The 23,454-nt window shown below is 56.7% G+C and overlaps 1 protein-coding gene across 1 annotated transcript; it reads right to left on the bottom strand.

Annotated features, from left to right (window-relative positions):
• Positions 1–841: 841 nt before the first annotated feature.
• GNA11 (G protein subunit alpha 11) lies at positions 842–23,341 on the bottom strand. The gene is made up of 7 exons (XM_019653500.1): positions 22,942–23,341; positions 9,960–10,144; positions 8,086–8,240; positions 7,321–7,449; positions 5,354–5,483; positions 5,115–5,268; positions 842–3,667 (listed from the first exon to the last, which is right to left on the bottom strand). The coding sequence occupies exons 1-7, from the start codon at positions 23,075–23,077 to the stop codon at positions 3,477–3,479; spliced, it is 1,080 nt and encodes a 359-aa protein (XP_019509045.1). The 5' UTR covers positions 23,078–23,341; the 3' UTR covers positions 842–3,476.
• Positions 23,342–23,454: the final 113 nt, after the last annotated feature.

The raw sequence follows: 23,454 nt of genomic DNA, 5'->3' as shown, positions 1-23,454 counted from the left end.
TAAGAGCTCGCTCAAGAGTTTGAGCTCTGAGCAACAGCGGTTCGAGTCCAGCCCGAGCTGAGCAGCCGCTGAGCTGCCAACAGGTGGCAGGATGGCTCATCTAAAAAAAAAAAAAAAAAAGGGGACATTCTGACACCTGCTATAACGTGGATGGACCCTGAGGACATTATGCTTAGTGAAATCAACCAGACACAGGACAAATACTGTGTAATTCCACTCACGGGAGGTCCCCAGAGGAGGCAGATTCATGGAGACAGAGTAGGTGGTGGTGCCAGGGGCTGGGGGAGGGGAGGGGAGTGTTTAATGGGGACGAAGTGTCAGTTTGGGAAGGTGAGAAAGTGCTGGAGATGGACAGTGGGGATGGTCACATAACAGAGTGAATGTGCTTAATGCCACTGAGCTGTGAATTTAGACATGATTAAGATGGTACATTTTATATCTATTGACCGTGATTAACATTTTTTTTTTCAAGGAAAAAAGATTGCAGAGCCCAGTGTCCAACATCCTTAGTTTACAGACAGGTGGGGCCTTGTCCTCAAAGCAGCATCTCCAACAGTGACTAGCATCCGGTGCCCTGCCCCCAATAAAGAGGTGCTTATCTTGCAAGATGCTCCAGCCCTCAAGACAAATGAATTTGAAGCCAGGGGCTAAGTAAGAGGACCTTAGAGCAGGGGCTCTGGTGTCACGGTTCCAGCCCACGGGAAGTTGTGGCTCCCATGAACTCAGACCTCAGCCTGAACGGGTGGACTAGGTGACACCCCAGGGGCCCTCATGGCCCCTCTGTTGCCCCCCACCCACCCCTGTAGCCAGCAACAGGAAATAAGCCAGAGGGACCACAGTATGTAGGAATGAAATTTATTCCAATTTAAAACAATTCAATTCAGGAGAAAGATATGAAAAGTCAATTTCCATCAGGGATCTCTGGATTAAGGGGTCAGGGCCCCAACACGCTGATCAAAGCCTGCCATCCCACCCTCTTGGATGACACGGCCTCAGCCACAGGAGGCTGGCATCGAGCTAATCACGCCCACCCCCCAGTGCACTCGACAATACATGCATTTCAAATGACAAAAGATTTAAAAACAGCGTTTTTATATAATATTCATGTTTTAAATAGGTTAAGGTTTAAATCGTCTGAAATCAGGACTGTGTAATATACAAGTATAACCAGACAGTGTCCACCCCGCTGTCAGGCACAGTTCCCACACCACCGCAGGAGTCATTGGCACTAAGATGTCTCTCTCGGGGAGACAGGTACCTGGGGCATCGGCTATACTGCTGGGCAACCTGACACAGTGGGAGGAGCTGGGAGGTCAGCACGCGAGAGAAAGCATTAGGAGGGGAGTTCATTGGAGTGGAAAAAAGTGACCAAGCTCAGAGGGCCAGGGACAGGCCAAGACCTCCCACCCCAGTCGGCACTGGCACAGAATAGGTCTCAGACCCAGTGGGCACAGGGGTGGCACTGCCCTCAGCTCCTGGGGTGGGGTCAGGCCCATGGGCTTCCAGAAGGCCTGGGCCAGGGTGGTTTGGCACTCCAGACAGGTTTGGGCTGTGGGATGTTTGGCACGCTGCCCCATCTTGCGGAAAAGTTAATACTTTGGGTGCCCCCCCCTACATGCTCACGCCACCCTACAGAACCCAATCCGGTTCCCTTTTTGTGATCTGGGCCCTTGAGAGGTGCTAGGACATCAAGATACCAACCCTGCGAGGACCCCAAGTCCCCTCAGGCCCACTGCCAGCAGCACCACCTGCTCCAACTGAGGATATGAATAGGGGGTTATGGTTCAACCCTCTCAGATACATGGCACAAAAAGGACCCTTTTTGGAAAACTGGCTGAGAAGCCAGGGATCCCCAGCCCATTCTTCATTCAGATGGGGCTGATCCCCAGGAATGTAGCTGCACCCAACTTCTGCCCGTCTCCTACCCTCTATCGCTGCAAGGCCCTCCTGGCTTTGTCCTGCAGACACCAGCAGGCTGGGCCTCCATACCAGGTAAGCTGGAGGGAGGCAGAGAAAAGGAAGTGAGAGCCGGAAGTCCAGGACTGGCTGTCTGGGTGGGTTGGATTAATTTTTCAGTTGTTTCTTTTGTATTTGTTAGTGGCCCCAAAAGGAGCAGCCCACAGACCGCTACCGTGGGGCCCATGTGTAGTGGGTGGGGCCAAGGCATCGCTGGCAGTCCATTCCCCCTACGTTGTGCAAAAAACCCAAAACGAAACACTAGTGTTCAGTCTACATCAAATGGAAAGCCACCTCCCTCCCCCCAAAAGCCCAGCCCTGCTTGTTCCTGCCCTCAGAGGCCGTGAGAGGGGACCCAGTCCATGGCTCTGGCTCAGTGCATGGCCGTGGCTGTGGCCTGGAGGCCGACCGGAGCCAAGGTGCCAGCTGCTGGCTCCCCCACGACCCTGGATGGCTCCAGGCAAAAGGCACCTGAGGCCTGCTCACTTCCCGGCGGCCTGGTGCAGAGGGTCAGCAGTATGAGCAGTGGTGGCCGCCACACACAGGAACCACTGCAGGGTGCTCCATCAACTTCTCTGCCTCCAGGGGAAACACCTGAGAATATTCTGAAAAAGTCCCCAGCCCACCATCACTGTTTCCAAATTGGTTATGAAACAGAACAGAAGCAAAAGCGACTCCCATCCAAGCGGGCCCTCTCCTGGCTGCCAGGTTATGACACAGGCTCCCCACAGGTGCTGTCTGGTGTCGGCAGTGGGCACGCCACCCGCAGGTGCAGGGAGATCCCGGCAAGCAGACGGCCCTGGAGACACAGCCCAGAGAACGCCTGAAGCTGCCAGGGCTCTCACAAAGGGTGGTGGGGTCTGCAGCCACCCAAAGCTGTGAGGCACAGCTCGGGACATCTCCTCCACTGCAGGGGAGACAACATACTTTTTTATTTTCCTCAAAAAAAAAAAAAAAAAAGGTTAGGCACTTCCCAGGGTGGGCAACAGAGGTACCACCCACCCCCCACTTCTTGGAGTCCAGTGAGCAAAAACATGGCAAAGTCGTGACGATGTCAATAACTTAAAAAAAGGAAGAAACAAAAGTCACAGTCTCCGTATCTCCACGCCTTCCGTGATTGAGAACACAAGGGAGGACAGAGGATTGGCCAGTCCAAGGGACCAGGGATGGCTGGTGGCTGTCCCACGGTGGCCCGAAGGTGCAGCCCGGGACTGAGGGAGGCCTGGAGGCACCGGGGCAGGGCACTCGCGTGTCTCATCTCCACTTGTCTTATTTTTCTTTTTTTTTTTTTTCTTTTTTTTTTAGAAAAAGGCGAGCCACAGTTGAGGCCAGAAAAAGGCAGCCTGTGCCACTGACAAAAGGTGAGAAGGTGCACGAAGTGTATAGAAAGAAAGATGTACATCCCCTGATAGCTGTGAAATAAAAAACATTTGTTAAAAATAGGAAAAAACTCAGCTCCTCCGCGGCAGAGCCGCTGTCACATCATCACACAGGAGGGTCTGTCCTGGAGCTCTCCGGGGTCACACCAGGTTATACTCCTTCAGGTTGAGCTGCAGGATGGTGTCCTTGACAGCAGCGAAGACAAAGCGGATATTCTCTGTGTCGGTGGCGCAGGTGAAGTGCGAGTAGATGATCTTGTCACTGTCGGGGTTCAGGTCCACGAACATCTTCAGGATGAACTCCCGGGCGGCCTGTGCGTCCCGCTGTGGCCCTGGGGGAGACGGGCAAGTGAGCCCAGACGGGATGGGGTGCCAACGGGAGGGGCAGCTCCCCCACTGCTCCAGTGATGCCCTCGGCTGATGCCTTATATCCCAACCACGCTGTGGCCTCTCTGTGTGCCTGGTAATCTGTGAGGGCCCCTTGTCGGTCTCCACCCATTTGGCTCTGGGCCCACCCAGCCCGGACCATCATCGCTGCATACAAGGGTGAGGACATCCAAACTGGGGCCAACATTCCTTCCCAGCCTCACTTCACCCCACTTCATTCACACTGCACCCAAAACACACACCCAATCCAAACCTAGGCATGCATCCACACACGTGCACACGTGCCCACACCTGCATGCACACACACCCGCGACATGCTCCCGCACACAGGCACACCCCCACACACACAGCTGCCACCTCAGCCACTCTCCCACTCGGCCTGCTGGCTGTCCATCTGTCTGTACACATCCCTGCCCATGGTCTGCACTCGCCCTCAGGTCTTGGTCCTCATCACCTCGCTGTTCCCTCCCAGCAACCCACCTGTTCTCCTCGCCGCCAGGAGTCTCTGTCTGCCCAGCCTGAGAGGCCTGAGGGCTGGGCGCAGAGCCCAGTACCCTAACCCCCAGGCCTCACTCTTGTCTTTAGAGCAGGAGCCCCCAGCCCCCACGGCCAGTCGGGCCAAGCCTGTCACCCCACACTCAAGGGCTGGGCATAGTGTTCCACAGGCAGCACCCCCTGTCCCATCGGGGCTCCCAGCCGTGACACTCCTCCCCATCATGATCCCTGCTCCTCGAACAAGCATGGACAGCGCAGGCACCCAGTGTGGGTGCCCACCACCTGCTGTGGAAGGTGTGGCTGGGTGCCCTTAGAGACCTGTGGGACATCCCCGTGACGACTGGGGGGACGGCTACAGCTCATGCACAGTAGAGTGCGGTGGTCACCCGTGAGCTGTCTGCCTTCCATTAGGAGCTTGGACTGATCCAGGCAGGGGTTAGGACGGTGGTCCGAGTCACCCTTTATTCCCAGCACCACGCTCCTCCTTGTGGCCGGGCCACTGAACCCACATGGGCTCCTCACTCAGCATGGGCAATCGGGGACAGGCCACCAAGTGGGGGACTGGAGCCGAGCATCCCATCACATGCCTCCTGCTGCCGTGCACCAACCATAGGGCACCCCTCAGTCCCCAGGAACACGAGGCCTTCCCACCCATCCATCGCCTGGGAGGGGCCAGGAGGCAGCCGTGATGCAGCACCAGCTGGGGAAGCTCTGGCCTAACTGCTCATGGGCCCCTGGAACTACCCTCCTGGCTCTAAGAGAAGGACACCAAGGCCCAGGGAGGGCAGGGACGTGCTGGGGTCCTCCGGTAGGGCTGGTGAGGCTGGGGGCTGGGAACGTTGTCACAGTTCTGCGGGCACACGGGGCACGGGGCACGGGGCACCAGGCCGGGCTCACCATCAAACTCGGGGAAGTAGTCCACCAGGTGCGAGTACAAGATCTTATCCTCCAACAGGTCCTTCTTGTTGAGAAAGAGGATGACAGACGAATTCTGGAACCAGGGGTAGGTGATGATGGTCCGGAACAGGGCTTTGCTCTCCTCCATGCGGTTCTGTGGAGGAGAGGCGCCAGGATCGCCAAGGTCAGGTGTTAGGAGGGGGACTGGGGATGGGGGCGCCTGTGGGCTGGGGCCTCACCTCATTGTCCGACTCCACCAGGACTTGGTCGTATTCACTCAGGGCCACAAGGAACATGATGGATGTCACATTCTCAAAGCAGTGGATCCACTTCCTCCTCTCGGACCTCTGTCCTCCCACGTCCACCATCCTGCAGGGACCACAACCCCACAGGGGCTCAGTGCTGGGCTCCACAGATGGCACTGTTTCCACAGCAGGCCTTCCCCACCAGTATGGCCATGTCTGCCAGAGCCACAGGGGCCCCAACACCTGCCAAAGCCATGGGACCCCAATACTGGCCAGAGCCATGAGGGCCTCAATACCTGCCAGAGCCGCAGGGACCCCAATACCTGCTGGAGCCATGAGAACCCCTAATACGTGGTTAGAGCCATTAGGAGCTCCCCCATCTGTGGGAGCCAGCAGAGCTCCCCGTATCTGTGCGAGCTAGTAGAACACTACACAGGCCACAGGTCTGGCCTCTGAGCAAGACCATTCCTTGCCCTCCAATGGAAGCACTCAGCCTAAAGCACAGTGACAGGCACTCGTGGGGTGAGGTGAGGACCCAGTGGGACCTGTGACGGGCCCACCCTCAGACCCCACATCCCACATCTGGAAGCACCCTCCCCTCATTGGTCAACGTGCAGCATTGTCTGTAAAACACTGGCCCATCTTGGCCTCCCCCACAGGGAGACCCAGATAAACTGGGGAGCACTCAGGCAACAAACGTGTCAGCCACTGCAAGGGGACGAGGGGATGGCTGCAGAGAGCACGTCCTGTGCCTGGGTAAACATAGCGGGCTGCAAAGTTTGCTATCCAGAGTAGGAAGCAGGTAGGAGACAACAGGTCCAGAAACCAGAGGGGAGGGGAGAAGCTGGGGCAGGGCCTAAGCAACAGGGTCAGTTAAGGGGGCTTCCTTCTTTCTGCTTGCGAATTCCCTAACTTAAAAAATGAGGAAGACACTCTATTTTTAAGAAGGAAGATAAAGGTGGTAAGAGAGCAATCTCAGGGCCCCCAACCTGTCCTGGAGAAGGCAGGGGTCCTTGCAGCTGCCCTCTCCCGGCCCCCTCCAATGCTGCATGGAAGGCAGGCCTCAGACAGAAACAGCCCCAGGGCAACAGGGCGGGGCCAAGACACAGGCTGTCTGCCTGGCGGAAGGAGGTTTCCCAGAAGAAGACTCCAGCAAGCACAGGTGGACTGCGGCCAGGGTGACTGTGAAGGGACGGGAGGGTGGTGACAGGCCAAGGGCCCTGTGCTCGGATGCCAGGCCATGCTGGCAGCTGCAGCCAGTCTGGGGAATGCCATCAGGGCCAACGGCATTTGGGGCCATAGCCTTTCTGGAACATGAGCCTCCCAGGTACAGCTGGGCTGGAACCCAGGCCCCCGGGGCCCAGGTCTCCACACGAGGCCCCCACTTTGGGACCAGGATCATCAGTCAACGACACCCGAGCTCTTACTGAGGCTGGGCCATGAGCACGGTGCCAGAGCCTCTGGCTTGCCTTCTGTGAGCACACAACCAGAAAGGGGGCAACTGGACAAGGGCAAAACCAGACAAGAGGGGCACAGCTGGACGAGGGGGCAGCAAGAGAAGAGGCACAGCAGGACGAGGGGTCTCTACAACCTCTCCACTGCCCTACAGTGCCCCTGCTCTGGCAGGATGTCCAGACCATCCACCACTCCCGCACAAGCCAGCATCCTCTCTCACTCGCGGCCCCATCACAGAGGCCCCACCAGAAGGCCATCTCCCCTAGGCTGCCTCTGGCCAGCCCCCAATAACCACTGGGACATGGCTCTCTCTGAAACTTGGTGACAGTTACTTATAAATCTTATCCCCCGTCCCGGATCAGAAGCTCCCTGAGGGCAAAGACCAGGATCCAGTGAATCTTTTGCTGCCTCCAGGTCTGGGGACAAATGGCCCTCACAGTGGCCTGCAGAGCCCTCAGCCTCTCCAGAAGGCCACCACCACCCTCAGGAAACCAGGACACAGGTACCTGAAGATGATGTTCTCTAGGTCAAAAGGGTATTCGATGATGCCAGTGGTGGGCACGCGGACCCGCAGCACGTCCTGCTGGGTGGGCAGGTAGCCCACGGTGGCGATGCGGTCCACATCAGTCAGGTAGCTACAACACAGCAGGGATGGGCTGCTCAGGCCAAGCTTTGTGGGGGGGACAGCCCAGCCACCATCAGTCCCCCAAGCAGCCAGGAGGGACCCACAGGGGCCTCAGCAGCAGAGGCTGAAACAGCCAGGAATACTCGGGATAAGATGGGACAAAGCCAACCCATCCCTGACCTGGTCAGGAAGAAGCAGGCCATTTGTTGGGTATCATGGGACAGAAATGACAGTGACCAGGGAAAGCCTCGGGAGGGACTCTCTAATACAGCTGGCCCAGGAAGGCTGCCCAAGAAGGAAGACGGGGACCAGTGCCAGGGTTTTCAAGAGAGACTGCTGGACTGGAGAAGTGACTTTTCAGAAATAAAGTTACTACTTTAGGATCACTTTAGATCCACAGAAAAATTGCAGAGACACAACAGAAACTTCCAGCACAAACCCAGCTTCCCTGCTGTGAATGTGCTTATTAGTCGAGCGCATCTGTCACAACTAACCAGGCAACATTCAGTGTCATAACTGAGCCCACCCTTTTTTCCAGGTTGCCTCAGTTTTCTCTAACATCCTTTCTCTGTTCCCAGACCCCATCCAGACCCACGTGGCCTGCAGCCTGGTCTCCAGTGGGGCGGGTGGGCGGCGCCTCACTTACTATTTGGCAGAGTCGGAGAGCTGGTACTCCCGCCTCCGGTCGTAGCACTCCTGGATGCCGGGATCGTTCCACAGGGTCTTGATGGCATTGACGTACCGGTGCTCGAATATCGTCACCTTCTCCACATCCACTTCCCGGATCAGGAGCGCGTTGGCCTGCAAGGGTAAGAGGGGGAGAGGCCATGGGCTCGCCAGGGGCCTGGACACATGGTGCGCACCCCTCATCCCAGCACCTAGCCAACTCGATTCAGAACCATCAACTCCAGTTTCACGTGAACACGCGAGAGAAAGAAGCGAGGGTGACTGGCCACGACTGTCCCTCAGTGCGAGGTCCCAAAGCAAACCCAAGATCGGGGCACGTCCTTGGTGCAGGGCCTACCCAGCCGCCACGGCTCCCTGTGTTGGAGAAGGCTTTTGAAGGTAGGAAAAGCATGTGCCAACAAAGCTGTATTTACAGAAACAGGCTGCAGTATGGCCCTCTGCCCTAGAGGCTAATGGATATCTATGGTCCAAGTGTGAACTGAACGGGCCCTCAGCTGGAAGGGATCCTACAAACTGAGACTCGGCAGGCCGGAGACTCAAGCTGGCCCCACATGTGGCCCCACAGCCAGGACTCAGGGCCAGTGGGGTCCCTGATCATCTGTGAATTGGGGGTAAAGGGAGGAATGCGCCCATCAGCAACATACCAGAAATCTGGTTGACTGACCTTCTTAAGCTTTAAAGTAAATGGATTGATTTAAGCCATATTTAGACAGATATAGACTCCATGCCATCTGTGTGATAAGCCCCCCCAAAACAACTACAAAAGCAGACAAGAGAGGCCACCAGCGAGAGCCACTGGTTTGCGGCTGGTGGGGCAGCTGCTGGGGAGAGCGGGCTATCACACGTGACTCTGAATCTCTGCTCCTGGGTGCACACCCAGGAGAAATGAGAAAAGGTGTGCAAATAAAAACTTGGTCACATGGGCCAGCCGAGTGGCTCAGTTGGTTAAGAGCTCGCTCAAGAGTTTGAGCTCTGAGCAACAGCGGTTCGAGTCCTAGCCCGAGCTGAGCTGCCAACAGGCGGCAGAATGGCTCAGCTTAAAAAAAAACAAAAAAAACTTGGTCACAAATGTCACAGCACCAAGATTCACAATGGCCAAAAAGTTGGGAACAATCAAATGCCCATTGACGGGTGAATGGATAAATAAAACACACTAGAATATTATGCAGCCATGAGGAGGGAGGCGCTGACACTCGCCACAACGTGGATGGACCTTGAACACAAGGTGCTCAGTGAGAGAAGCCAGACACACAAGGCCACACAGTGTGTGATTCCATTTACATGAAATGTCCAGAACAGGCACATCCACAGACAGGAAGTGGGTTCATGGTTGTCAGGGGCTGTGGAAGGGGGAGGAAAAGGGATTATTACGACTGCTATGGGGACAGAGCTTCCTTTTGGGGTGATGAGAATGTTCTGGAATTAGAGGTGATGGGTGCATGACTCTGAAAATGTTAAAAATGACTGAGCTGCACACTCAGTGGGTAACTTGTATGGTATGTGAATTCCACCTCAACAAAGCTGTTAATAAAGAAAATGAAGGGGAAGTGCCACCCCTGTGGGGGTCACCCAGAGAGTCAGATAGCGTGTGTGAAGCCCTGATAGGACGCTGGACCCTCCAAGGGGCTAGGAATCAGGAGCTCGCACTGCCTACCCCCAGGGCAGCTCACCTGCCAGTCAGCTTCCTGTCCACAGAATGGGGGCACTAACAGCTACCTGATAGGGAAGTCTGGGGCTCAACCAGGACGTGCAGGCACAGAAAGCCAAACACAGAGATGGTCAGAGGCCAAGGCCCCGACCCCGGCAGCCTCCGCCCCGGCCTCATCCCCTCACCTTGTTCTGCTCGTACTTGTACAGGATCTTCAGGGTCTCCATGGCCCGGATCATGGCCTGCATGGCGGTGAAGATGTTCTGGTAGACCAGCTTTGTGAAGCCCCGCTTGTCCTCCTCCGAGTAGCCGGCCCCGTGGATGATGCGCATCTGCTTGATGAACGTGCTCTTCCCGCTCTCGCCCGTGCCTGCAGCGTGAAACAGCCCACTGAGATCACAGAGACTGGAACCCCACCTGGCACGCCAGGAGCTGAGGCGCTTGGACGCACGCTCCTGGCCACGAGTGGCTGGTCGGCCCTTGAAGGGGGCATGGGATACGCTCAGCCAGCAGGCGGCCACTCTGATGGGCATCCCCAAGTTTTACCTCCATCAGCCTCCCACGCACACCCGTCCTACACAAGAGGAAACTGAGGCTCAGAGAAAGGAAGGATGGTATCTGCAGGGCATTCAGCACTGAGGCACATGACCAGTGGGTCTGTTCCCCCAGGCACCCTGCTGGATCACAGTGGCAGGAGGTGAGTAGCATACTCAGATGAGGGCAGGAAGGCCCGCAGAAGTTACATGTCACCACCAGATGCCACCACCTCCTTACCTAGTGGGCCCCACTAGCTACCTTGCCCTAACCCACCATGGACCCCAGTCTGATCTGAAAATGTCTCTGCTCACCTCCCACCTCTCCTCTTCCACGAATCTCTCCAGAGTAAAGTCTCCTTTGGGACAGGGGTTTGATATCTGCATCCAAGGCCATGACAGTGAAAGCCAAATTGAGTCACAGGGCACTGATCATCACCCCTAGGAGCTCCTTTCTCATTAGCCCTGAACTTGTAACTCAACCCAACATTACGCCACCCAGTGACCACGGTGCTGTGTTCCATGTCCACCCAGAGGCCTGGGTGTCACCCCTCTGCCCACCACCCGCGTCCGCTCTCTTATCTCTGTCCCACAGCGCTGACGGGCACATGTCACTGAACCCGTGTCTCATTTCTTCCTCCATAAGCGTGAGGGGATGTAGCCACCTTACCAGGCTCCAGCACCAACACAGCCCCGGGTTCCTCTCCTGCTTCAGCCTATCACCACCCTGGTCACCCCACTTTCGTGTACTCCCACACACGGGGAAAGCAACTGCAGTTGTGTTTTTGTTTTTGTTTTTTTAAAGATTTTTATTGGGGAATTGGGGGATGGGAACAGTGCTGGGGAATTGGGGAAAGGGGAACAGACAAGTCGCTGTCTTTTTGTTCTTCAGTCTAGTTGTGGAGGACGTTGCTTCACTGGCCCAAGTTGGCACCATCATTGCGCTCTTCCCGGGCGAGGCAGATCAGTCGCGCAGTTGTTTTAATGTGTCCATAAATCTCTGTCACACCTCCCACCCAGATGTGACACCTAGTTTTCCTCCCTGAGTGCACAGGCTAGACTCAATGACACGCCTTCTAACAGAATATGAATGATGGTGTGTCCCTTCTGAGACCAGGTCATAAAAAACACGGGAGCTCTTCCTTGCTGTCTGAGAGCACTGAGGTGTGGGAGGGAGGGAGAGAGCCAGCTGCCATGTTGTGAGGACACTCAGGCAGCGCTGTGGAGGGACCCTGGAGGAGCTCAGGCCTTCCGCCAGCAGCCACAAGAGGGAGCCAAGCTGGAAGGGGCCCCCTCCAGCCTCAGTCCAGCCTTCAGATGAGGCAGCCCTGTCTGCAGCTTGACCACAGTCTCATGAGGGACCTGACCCCGAACCACTCAGAATCCTGACCCTCAGAATCTATGGAGATGAGTGTTTGTTGCTTTCAGCTACTAAGTCTTGGGGTGATTTTATTATACAGCAAGAGAAATCTTCTAAATTCTAAGAATGTACTGCCTCAGACCCTTACTCCATAACCCAACACATGTCCCCTCTAACTGACAACCCCTGTGCTTCCTTTTAGGGGCTCAGAATATCCCAAACTCACCTGAATCTACCCCTCTAGATTCATCTCAGCACTCTGTCTGTGAGTTGCCCTGCATCTGTCTGCCCACCTCCACGTTAGCGCAAGCTGTGTCTCTGTCCATGGTGCTGTCCATTCATAGCCACCTGTGACCCAACCTGCACCCCAGAAAGCCCTGAGCCCCAGGCACACAGCTTCCCTCCCTGGACAATGGGAACTGTTACCGCCACTTGTGTGGGGAGTCTCTGCAAGTGTCTGTTGCTGGCCTCCATGACCAGGAGCTCCTCGAGGAGACCCCATGGTGACAACACTGTCCTGGAGCCAAAAGGCCCTTAACCAGAGTTGACCACTCTGACCACAGGCACCTGAACTCACTCAGGGAGACCCGAGCCACAAATGCGACACATCACAAAGCAGGAGCCTTGGCTGCAGCTGCCCCTGTCCAGTCCTTTTATCAACCACCTCAGATCCTTTCTGGAATAAATATGACTTTGGTTCTGTCAAGTGGCAATTACCCCACACCATCTAGCACTCTTCCTACCTCAGATAATCACCTCTGCCCCAAAATATACAAGAGGCCAAAAGTCCACCTGCCCCAAATGCACCTGAGTTCCAGGGGGCAGGGGGGTGGAGGGTTGTGCACATGACCCCACGTCTCCTCACAGGGATCAATGCTGCCCCTCCCTCACCGCACACTGGGGGAGGGGTAGGTGGTGTGCTGGGAATGTGACTTATAGTGCATTTTCCTCTTGACCTCACTGGAAACAGTCAAACAAGTACAGGGATTAAGGCCAAAACCCAGACACAGCCCTGCAGGGGAGCTCAAAACTGAGCTGGGCAGGTCCCACACTCAGGCCACAGGCTTCCCACACGAGGATGCTTGGAGGGAAAGTGAGGAGTCTGAAAACCAGACCACCACCCAGGCAAGGAGGAACTGGCCTCACATTGGCTTTTCAATAATGGAGGCAAAAATGACAATGCGAGCCCCCATGGAGCTCTCCACAGGCAGTGCAGGCACACTGGGGGTCACACACATGTAAACACATGCACACCACACACATACATATACACACACGCACAGTGTCAATCAGTATGTGACAGAGCTTGGGTCCCAAGAGAAAACAGAGGTGTGAGGGGCATGTCCTGAATGCTTCTTCACGATTGGCGAGAAGCCAGCTGGGAGAAAATGAGGGACAGCCCCAGAGACTACATGTCTGGGACCTTCCCTATACTCGAGAAACAAGCAGGGGACACTCAGGGAACCTGAGGCACGGGATCGGCCCCTGGAGGTGAGGCATATGGCCATGGTCACGCAGGTCCCTCCAAACCCCGCATCGTCCAGTCTGCAAGTCTCTCCACGCTGCCAAGACAGTGGCCATGATCGACCTCCAGAAGAGTCAAAAGGCACAGGTGTGTGAGGTGGTAGATATGTCAACTAACCTAACTGCGGCCATCATTTTGCAAATATATACACACATCAAATCATCATGCTATATACCTTAAACTTACATGTTACATGTCAATCAAATCTCAATAAAGCAGGGGGAGAGCAAAAGGGACAACCCAGGGACAGTGTGGCCTGGGACATGGGATGGTCAGTGATCCTGGCCAGGGTGCCATCACTTTATGAGGAAGGACAGAGAAAGAAAGGTGTGGAGGTGGTGGCTGCAGAGAGAGCAGGCCCACTGAGGAGGGCACTGTGTGTGCCGTGTTACCTGTGTTCTGGGCCAACAGTGACTGAGGGAGGAGACGCCAATGCCAGCGCCAGCTCCAGGCGTGAGCCTCCAAGCCAGGAGCAGTGGCATGGGAAGCAGAAGCCCTCCGCCCTTGAACAGGCCAGGCCCAGTTGGCCTGAGAGGTGCTCAGCCACTGCTGCACCCAGGAGGGAGGGAGGGACAGGCTCTGGGTGGTGTGGAGCCAGCCAAAGCCACCCAGGTTTGTTTCAGATGCTTTGGCTGAGACCTTCATTTTGAGCTGGCTGTTTCGCAGCCAACTCAGCCACTGCCTCATCTTGTTAGCACATGGCACCTGCAACAGAATCTCTGGCTCCGGGATCCCCTCCCCCTGCCTGACCCAGTGTCCACCTGCCCAGAGAAGTCTCCTGACTGAACCTCATAGCCGCTTGCCCAGACCCACTGCAGTGGCTGTCATCCCAGGTCCTGATCAACCCTGCCCTCCTGGCTTCCCCATGGACCTCAGCCTCCCGCCTCTAACTCACCCTGCCCAGTGCTCAGTCACACTCCCCCTAGGAGATCTGCTCATGCATGTCCTTCTGGCTTGAAAACCTTCAATGGCTACCCCCTTAAAGAAAAGCAAGCCTCTTCCTTGAGCAAAAACCTGTGAGACACCGGTGATCAGGCCTCCTTCTGTCCATGTGGACTGGTCTACAGCACCCACTGGGCCCCCAGTCATGCAGGAGGCGGGTGCCCTGGATCCATGAGCACCTGCCAGGGTGAGGACACGTCCACTCAGACACCTGCACATGGCATACCAGAAAGCTTTATTTGTAATGGCCAAAAAGTGGCATCGAGCCAAATGTCCTTCACCAGGTGGATGGTCACAAACTGTGGCCCATCTGTACCACGGACCCTACTCAGTGAGGAAAAGGAAGCCCCGTGAGCACACACAATGGCCAATGGACTCCACAGAATTATGTCAAAGGGGAAAAAATTCAACCCCAGGAGGCTACACACTTTCTGGCTCCGTTTAGGGAACATTTCTGAGACAACACAGATATAGAGATGGAGGACAGATGGGTAGTTGCTGGGGGGTGAGGGGAGGTTGTGGGGGTAGAAAAGGGAGACACAAGGGTTCCTGCGGTGCTGGGAACACTCAGGACCCTGATGGCAGTGGTGGATTCAGGCACCTGCACCGCCTCCCCGTGAGGAAGCCAAGGGGCTCCATGTCCTGGCTGCAGTCAGACCTCAAGCTCATGTCGGTGGGTCCCCTTGCCCGCCCCCCCCCTTGGTTCTTTGGTAACACCATGAGCCCAGCATTTTGAGAGGACATCCATGGGCTCCTGCAGCTACATGCCAGTGCTTGTACCACTGTTAAATACAAACCACCCCACAGGCCCTTCCCCTCCAACCCTGCCAGGCTCCCTGCTAAAACCCGCATTCACATTTTCCATTTAGTGCCCAGCACCTCCGACACCCCAGATGTTCCTATTTACTCAGTGTCTGTGAAGTCTCCTGGTCCCCATCTTCCACATGCTGGGGGCCAGCTACCCCAGGGTGGGGCTCTGCCTGCGGCCTTCTGTGCCCAGCCCCTAGCACATGCCACAGAAGGAACTGCACAAATTTTTCCTGAATAAACCTGGCCCCAATCCACGGTGCTGGCTTCGTCACACACCCCCACAGGTCCCCAAGTCCCCTGAGACTTGACCTCAGGTTACTCCAAGGAAAGGGGGGTAACTGGGGGTGCAGCCCCAGCCCAGCTGAGCTCCTGGAAACTAGTTGTGGGGCCCGTTCTGCCTGCTACAGGCCTAGCAGGTTGGCTTGGACATAGCAGAGCTGGGGTCTGCAGGACGCCCCCTTGGTGCACTGTCCTGAGTGCTGCCTCAGCTGAGACTAACTGGAGAAGAGGAAGGAAAAGAGAAGCCCATCATGAGGGAAAGAGGCCGCTGACCCCCCTTTACTAGTTGGTGAAGATCTAGGATGGCGGGTCAGGAGGAAGGATTCTGAGCCCCGAGAATAAGGGGGCTCAACCCCCACAATAGCCGTGGCCTGGAGGACAGGAATGATGGTGCTTGTGTGCTATCGCTGACGGACTCAGGTGTGTAGGCCGTGGTACCCACGACCCCAGGGTCAGGTGGCTGCAACCCAGCAACAAGAACCTGAGTGTTGGGGTAATAAGCTGGGGTCCAGGGCTGCTGCCAGGCTGGGATGTCCACCACTCTGGAATGTGGATAGTGAAGCCAGGAACCCCCAAGACCACAGGGAGTACTGCCAGGGACCTGGGCTCCTGGAAATGCAGCCTGGAAATGCAACATGGACCTCAAGCTGTGTCAATAGGTCCGAGATCAAAGCCAACCTCATGTAGGGGGACACAGAAAATGCAAAACCCTTGCTCAACTGAGGATGGCAATTACACATTCCCCTCATCCCTACTCACACATTCATTCATTCATTCAGCAGTACAACCATCACCCCACCTCCCACTGGACAGGTGAGGGAACTGAGGCTCAGAAAAGTTGAGCAGCTCTGCTGAGGTCACACAGCCTAGGTAACTGTGGGACCTCAACAGACTCAGGTCTTCTGGCTTCACAACAGCGTCTCTCCCCACCCCAGGACTTCCGTCTCTCCTGTTCCTCCACCACCACAGGGAAGTGAGAAAATGCAAGCGCACCGGTGCCTCGGGTCCACCAGAGAGAAATTGCACCAGCGGGCACCTGCTATCAGTACAGATAAGGAACAGAAGGGAGGACAGAAATCCTGGACTGCTGAACTCATCACATCGTCTTATCTCCACTCCAAGGCAGTCTATGGAACGGGTGTCTCCTGCCTGGGGGCTTCCAAAGTGCAGGCATTAATTCCCCCTCAGCCAGGACATGCCACCCTGCTGTAACTAAGGCCACTGTGCAACAGCCCGAGGGTAGCACTGGCCATCCTCACCCTTTTAGTGGGTGTCTTCTGAGCCCCCAATTTTGTCCCCATGTGCTGGGTCTTTTTGCAGCCCTTTCTGAAGCCCCTGAGAGTTGGGGGACCTGGCATGAGCCCTCAGTCCTGCCCAATCCAGCCTGTGGGGACATGGGGTATGGGGAGCGGGGAGAGACCCCGCCCACCCAACCCAGCTCAGCAACATCCCCATCAACTCAGACGAGAGGACCAATGGGGCAGAGATGAGGCAACCTGCCTCCTGGTTATGCTACCACCCCCTGGCACGCTGAAGGGTCTGACCCTTCCAACTTATCTGTATCTGCCCGATACAGATACACGTCCGCGAGCAAAAAGGCACGACAGCAGCAAGGGGAGCTGGAGCTACGCCTTCAACCACGCACAGCACTACTCAGGTGCTGCAGACCAAAAAGGCACCGAGACAGCCGAACCGGAAGACTGAGCTCGGGGGACCCCGCTGTGGGACAGGGAAGCCCCACTCAGCGGTAGAGGGTCCTGCCGACCAGTGTGGACATCACGAATAAAAATAACACAGATGGTGCTTGCCCTCTTAATATCCATCATCCCACGTCATCATCATAATGATCCTACAAAGTCAATATGACTTGTCATTTCACAGCAGAAAAAAAAACAGGGTTAAGAAGTCACACGGGAAAGAGAAAGTGCACTCCAGCACTTTCCAGCTCAGTCCTGGTATGGACACCCACTTCCCAGGACTGTTCCAGCAGCTTTTAAACGGCAACTTATGCAAAGCATCCAGTGGGAAAGGTAGTGACGACAGGACCAAGCTCCTTCTGCTTGCTGAGCACCTACTGTGTGCCAGGCTCCTGGCTGGCACCGTTGCATTTTATCCTACAAGTGTGCTGGGGGGAGCAGGGGCACCACCTCCATCTGACAGATGAGGAAACCGAGCCTGGGGAACACAAGTGAGTCCCATGGTCTTACCCTAGCTAGTGTCTCTGCTACTGCCCAGCGCCTGTTGGCACAGGTCCCCCAATGAGCCCAGGCCGCCTATAGAGGACCTCAGAGAGGCAGCTGTGAGTTGTGCCCTGGAGTCCCTGTGTCCACACAGCAGAGCAGAGGGCCACAAGCAGGAGAAGTCTCACAACCAGGCAAGCTGGGGCATCAGGAGGCGCCAGGTGACTGCCATTCCAGTCCCCTGGGGGGACTGAATTCAATCACAAATCACAGGACACGTTTCTGAGGCCTACAGGCCTCTGTGCTACACTCATGGGGCAGCGACGACCTGGAGGTGGGGGGTGGTGGAGGGACTAAGGAGTCACCCTGGTGGGGTGAAGGGCCACAACGAGCCAGTTGCCCTAAAGCCGAGAGGCTCAGGGAGCCTGCAGGCCCAGGGGCACAGGAACTATGAAAAACGGCGAGTGGCTGCACACCCCCTTCCACAAGTCAGCAAGCTGAGGTCTGGGGTCTTGGTTCTGTGAGCAGCTTGAGTTTCACCAAAAAAGAACCCCACACATGGGCACTCCCCAAACCTATGGGGACGCCCTGAATCCCATCCTCTGCTCAGGGACACCAGGTGAGCAGGCTGTGGAGGCTGGCTGTCCCCAGTGAACAGGCCTCAGTTGCCAGCTGGGAAAGGAGCATCCTGCAGGGGACCAGAGATGGAACTGCTGCTCCCCACTGCTGTCCAGTTCTGTCTACCCCACGTGGCTCAGAGTCCCAGATCAGATGCACCCGCCCCAAGGCCCAGAGAAGGGACAAACTCCCTTCTGCCAGAGGTCCTCATCTAAGTTCTGTCTGGTTTCCTGCACACTGCTCCAAATGCCCAGGGCCACAGGCAGCGATGACCACAACGTGCTCTGGAGCGGCACTGAGGAGGGCTCCACCACAAGAAGGAGAAAGTGAAACCTTATGTGGTTAAATGTTTGAGGCCGAGCACTTCCTGCAGTCTCACCGCAGTGACCGGCACAGCTCGGCACATGCAGAGCCGCTCCCGGGAAGCACTGTGGTCCTCTGTGCAAATGGAGTTCAGGGCCAGCCTTGGCCCCAGAGCCTGGCAAGACACACCTGGTGAGGCCACACTCTGAGCTCCCACAATAACTGTCTTTTGTGGGAGGCGCTCCAGGGGCTCAGCCCTCCTGGCCCTGTAGAAAGGGACAGAGTCTCGCCCAGGCACTGGTGTCCTCCCCAGATGTACAGGGAAACCAAGGGACAGTTGGGTCCAAGAGCAGTCTGGGCTCCTGAGGCACTTCCAGGGACTGTACTCAGGAAAGCAGGCCCTTTTAGCCAAAAACATTTAATTTAATTTTAATTTAAAGCACATAAAACATGTCCCAGAATGGGTCAAGGTCCTTCCACTGCCCCAGTGGAAACAAGGGGCAGACGAGAGGCGACCCAAGGGCGCTTCCTGCTTTGCTGGTCTGCAGGAGACACAGCCGGGCCTCTCTGCCAGGAGCCAGTGGCCACACTCTGCTCCGCGCCTCCAAGCACTGGGAGGCACCCTTCCCGCAGGGCCACCACACCCCATGCCTGATTCCGGGCCTTTTCACCGCCCTGTGGGGGCCGACGCTGGCCAACAGGAAGCCTGTGGAACTGACCACCCTGCTTTATTTAGAAATCCCCAAAGCCGCTAGGCTCAGCCTGACCAGGCCACCAGGCCACTGGAATGGGGCTCCCATGGAAGGCCTCAAGTCTCAAACGGGAAGCCCGCCTGAAGGAACAGACATGGGGGCCCCTTCGTGGTTTTCTACCAAGTGACAGAAACGTCACAGCAAAGGGCCGCACAGAAGCCAGCAGGCCTGGCCAGGACCCCCGCCCCAGAGCTCCACATGGAGCCTCGGGGTTCTCGTCTACAAGATGGGAGTGATGCTGTCCTGGTGGCTGGCACAATGTAACTCGCCATCCACTCCCGACCACACAGACATTAACAAGGCCACAGCCTGGAACCCCAGAGCTACGACACTGAACACCTGTATCTGTGCACTCATATATATCTGCCTGTTGACACACACATACACGCACACGTAGGGCTCTAGACCTACAAACAAAAATACACACTTTTTAAATTTTTTTTTAAGCTGAGCCATCCTGCCACCTGTTGGCAGCTCAGCAGCAGCTCAGCTCGGGCCGGGACTCAAACTGCTGTTACTAAGAGCTCACACTCTTGAGTGAGCTCTTAACCAACTGAGCCACTTGGCAGGCCCAAAAAATACGCACTTTTTAAGCAGTCATGAAACATCCGACAAAATAACTTATGCTGATTATACACCAGCTCAGCAACACACATTTTACACTGTGTACTACCATGAGGCAGAGGTTCTCAAACAGGGGTGGTCCCGCACCTAGCAGACACCGGACCATGTCTGGGGACATCTGTGGTCATCAAATGGGTGGAACCAGGGAGGCTGCTCAACAATACCTCAGTGCCCAGGACGGCCCCCCACAGAGACTGACCTGGCCCCAATGTCCCCAGTGCCGAGGAGGAGACCCTGCTATATGGAAAAGAGATGCCTTTCTGAGGAGTTAAAAGTCAATTTTAAAAAGGAACATGGAGGAAGCACTGGGGACAGCACAGGGTGCCCACATGGGTGCTCCACTCTGAGGGCCAGAGTCCAGCTCAAGGAGGTCAACAGGTCAATCACTCTCGCCATCATGATAGTCACTCTCACCGCCAGGCTGATAGGCCTCACAGGTCAAGTGCATACAACCTTGGAGAAACAGACATGGACATGGCGAACTAGGCAAGGGCTTTTCCAGCGATGGTAACTTGCTCCACCAGGTGCCAGGGCAGGCACCACCAGAACTTCACAGAAACAGGACCCACACAACAATGCCACAAGGTGCAGCAGCCAAGGGGCAGAAGCCCTTCAGCCCAGACCACAGCGGGCAGGGGTGGTGGTATTCCCATGCAGCAGGACCAGGTGGCCTACAACTCCCACAGCTGGGAAAACTCAGTCTGTCCCTTGGTTTTCTCCCTATGAAATGGGGACAGTCCTAGGGGGGTGGAATGAGTCCTACCAGCAGGTCAGGCACCGGGCAAAGGGTGCTCAGTAAGGATGCCCTCCCTGCACTCTCACACCCCGCCCTGTCCTCTAGTCATCAAAGTCCTCCCAGCACGGTATCCTCAATCTGGGAGGATAAGCTGCCTGGTGGGATGTATTCCCAGGGTTCCCGAAGAAGTCTGGGGCCCAAAGCCTGCGGGATCACTGGTTGAGGCAGCACCTCAGGGTCAGCCCCTACCATGCACACCCCCTGGACTTTCGTCCAGCACTGAGGGCTGTTTTCCTCAGATCAGAACCCTTCACCTTGAACCTGAGAGCTCACATCTTATCCTATCTGCCCACCACTCCTAGGATGTAACCTCTGGAGACAGAACCCAATCCCCCCAGCACACTGGGTGCCTCTCTAGGGTTGCACAGCAGGGCAGAAATGGGACTGCAAGACACAGGTGCCCCTGCAGCCGACTTCCCATGCCTCTTTGGGCACTGGCTGCTTCCAGATCCCCTGCAGGGTTCCCGGGGGGCCTCCCAGCCCAGGAAGGCTGCAGACACACAGCAAGACCGCTGACCTGTGCGGCCTTGACCCACACATCAATCTGAAGCCTGGACATACTCAGGACAGGCAGCGGGGGCGTCTGGAGGCTCACGCAGCCCTCAAGTAAGGCCAGCTGATATTCTTAAGATGCCCCTAATTTCTACCCCCCTCCTCCCAAAATAAGCTCTACTGCCTACTGCAAAAACTGTCCTGTGCCACAAGGTCCTCCCAAGTGCCACTCAGACCCGAGTGCAAGTTTCCTCCACACTTTATGCTTACTCTCTGCCTGTCTTTTCTGCAAAGATGGACTATTTCATAGCCTTTAGGTAAATCAGAATACACGTTTGGAAAAAGAAAATAAGAGAAGGGAGGACCCGGGAGGACCCTGCAGACAAGAAAAGCAATGTGTTCCAGCCAAGACCCACCACCTCTCAAAGGGACACCAATGCCACTATCTACCATCAGACTCTGCGCCTCTAAACCCTCTGCTCCTCCTCCAGCCCCAGGCCCATCAAAGCTACCTCCAACCCTCCTGGGGAGTACAGGAATGAAAATAAAGCAGGGCTCAGGAGAGGGCACGGCCCTGGTTTCTGTTTTGTAAACGACCTTCTTGCCTTTGAAGGCAGAGGTAAGTCCTTCAACAGCCCTTATTTGGAGTGACAACATTTTGCTGATAGCTGGGCCAACGCACTCCATGCAACAGGTGTGCCCTGAGCAGATGGAGACTCGGACAAGAATCTTCCCCTGAGTGGGAGGAAGACCCAAGAAAACTGGCTTCCAGCAAGGCAGAAGGAAATGGTTTGGGGAAGGTTGAGTTGGCTGGTTCTGAAAACTCACAAAGGCTCCTTCGGGGTTCCACCCGCCCATGGCCTTCAGCTAAAACAGATCCTAAAAAGAGAGGAAAGACTGTCTTCTCCACAATGGGGTGTACCCCTTTCTGAGGAAAAGTTTTCCTGCAGAAAGAGGGAAGGCAGGGGAACAGCCTGAAGGAATGGGGGTGTGGGAGAGGGACAGGCCCTGTGTGTAGGTAACAGGGCTCCACCTAGTGGGAATAGTCGAGATGGGACCCTGGGAGGTGAGGGGCGCACCTGTGCATTACAGCCCAAAGGTCTGGGCCTGAACAGATGCTGGGGCCAGCCAGAGGGGACATTCCGTGGGGTAGGGACAGAGGGCCAGCCCTGTACAGGGAGGGGGCTCATCCCATGAGAAGGAGCAGACCCTCCAGGGTTCCAGGGGCCCCCACCTGGACAGCAGAGGCAGGGGCTGACCCTGCTGCGATCTGCAGACCTGGTGTGGATAGCAGAAGCAGGGGACTGGCCCTGGAGGGTTCTGGGGGCCCAACCTGGACAACAGAGGCAGGGCTGACCCCGAAGGGATCGGGGACCTGCCATGGACAGCACAGACTGCCTGCAAGGATCCGGGGTTCCAATGTGAACAGCAGGGGCAGGGGATGACCCCTAGGGTTTCAGGGACTCAACGTGGACAGCAGAGATAGGGGCTAGCCCTGAAAAAACTTGGGACCTCATGTGGACAGCACAGGCAAGGGCTGACCCCACAGGTATCAGGTGGCCTGGAGGTGGTCAGCATGGATGAGGCCAAGCCCTACCGGGCCTGCACAGGCACCTGGCTGACCCTGAGAACGCAGGGCCTTGATCTGGACAGCATAGGCAACAGCTGGTCCCGCAGGGATCAGGGCCCCATTGTGAGCTGTACAGTACCGGCAGGAGCAGACCCCAAAGACTGGGATTCCCAACAAGCACAGCACAGGCCGGGGCTCACCCCAAGTCCACAGACCCCACTGTGGACAGCAAGGCAGGAACTGTGGACAACACGGGCAGGGGCTGGCCCCCGCCGTGGACAGCACGGACACCGGCACCGGCTGTGGAGAGCCCGCAGCGTCGGCCCGCCTGGCCAGCACGCGCACCACGGGCCGCGGACACCGGCAGGCCCAGACCCACTCACCGAGCAGCAGCAGCTTGAGCTCGCGCCGGGCGTCGCGCTTGTCCCGCCGCAGCTGCTTCTCGATCTCGGCGTTGATCCGCTTGGACTCCTTCACCTCATCGCTGAGGCAACACGCCATCATGGACTCCAGAGTCATCGTCCCGGTCCCGGCGCCCGCCGGCCGCCCCCGCCGCCGCCCCCTGACCCGGCCCTCGTCCGGAGCCGCCCCGGCCGCACCCGCCTGGCCTTCGGCGCTGGCCCGTGGGCCAGATCCGCTCGGCTGCCTACGAGCGCCGGCCCCGCTCTGCCGCGTACTCCTGCCCGACCACCCTCCGTCCGCGCCGCCGCCGCCGCTGCCGCTGCCGCCAACCGCAGCCGCCGCAGCCAACCGCAGCCGCCGCGACCGAGAGACAGTACTGCACAACCTAACCCGCGCGGGCACAGAGCCGACTGGCGGGCGGCGCGGCCAATGGGAGGGGGCGGTGGCCCGCGCGCCCGTCGCGGGGGCGGGACTAGCGGTCAGGGTGGGCTGGG

This window comes from Hipposideros armiger, unplaced genomic scaffold (genome assembly GCF_001890085.2).
Source record: "Hipposideros armiger isolate ML-2016 unplaced genomic scaffold, ASM189008v1 scaffold_202, whole genome shotgun sequence".
Lineage (NCBI taxonomy): Eukaryota > Metazoa > Chordata > Mammalia > Chiroptera > Hipposideridae > Hipposideros > Hipposideros armiger.
Note: the sequence above shows the minus strand (reverse complement) of the source record. Positions and strands in the feature narration are given on the sequence as shown.

What these genes read in the sequence shown, in the direction of transcription:
- GNA11 (XM_019653500.1), bottom strand. Translation starts at nt 23,077, where the DNA reads ATGACTCTGGAGTCCATGATGGCGTGTTGCCTCAGCGATGAGGTGAAG. An exon ending in CTCTCCGACTCTGCCAAATA is followed by an intron (nt 7,450 to 8,085) that starts GTAAGTGAGGCG and finishes GCTGTGTTGTAG; the next exon opens with CTACCTGACTGATGTGGACC. An exon ending in TGGTGGAGTCGGACAATGAG is followed by an intron (nt 5,269 to 5,353) that starts GTGAGGCCCCAG and finishes TCTCCTCCACAG; the next exon opens with AACCGCATGGAGGAGAGCAA.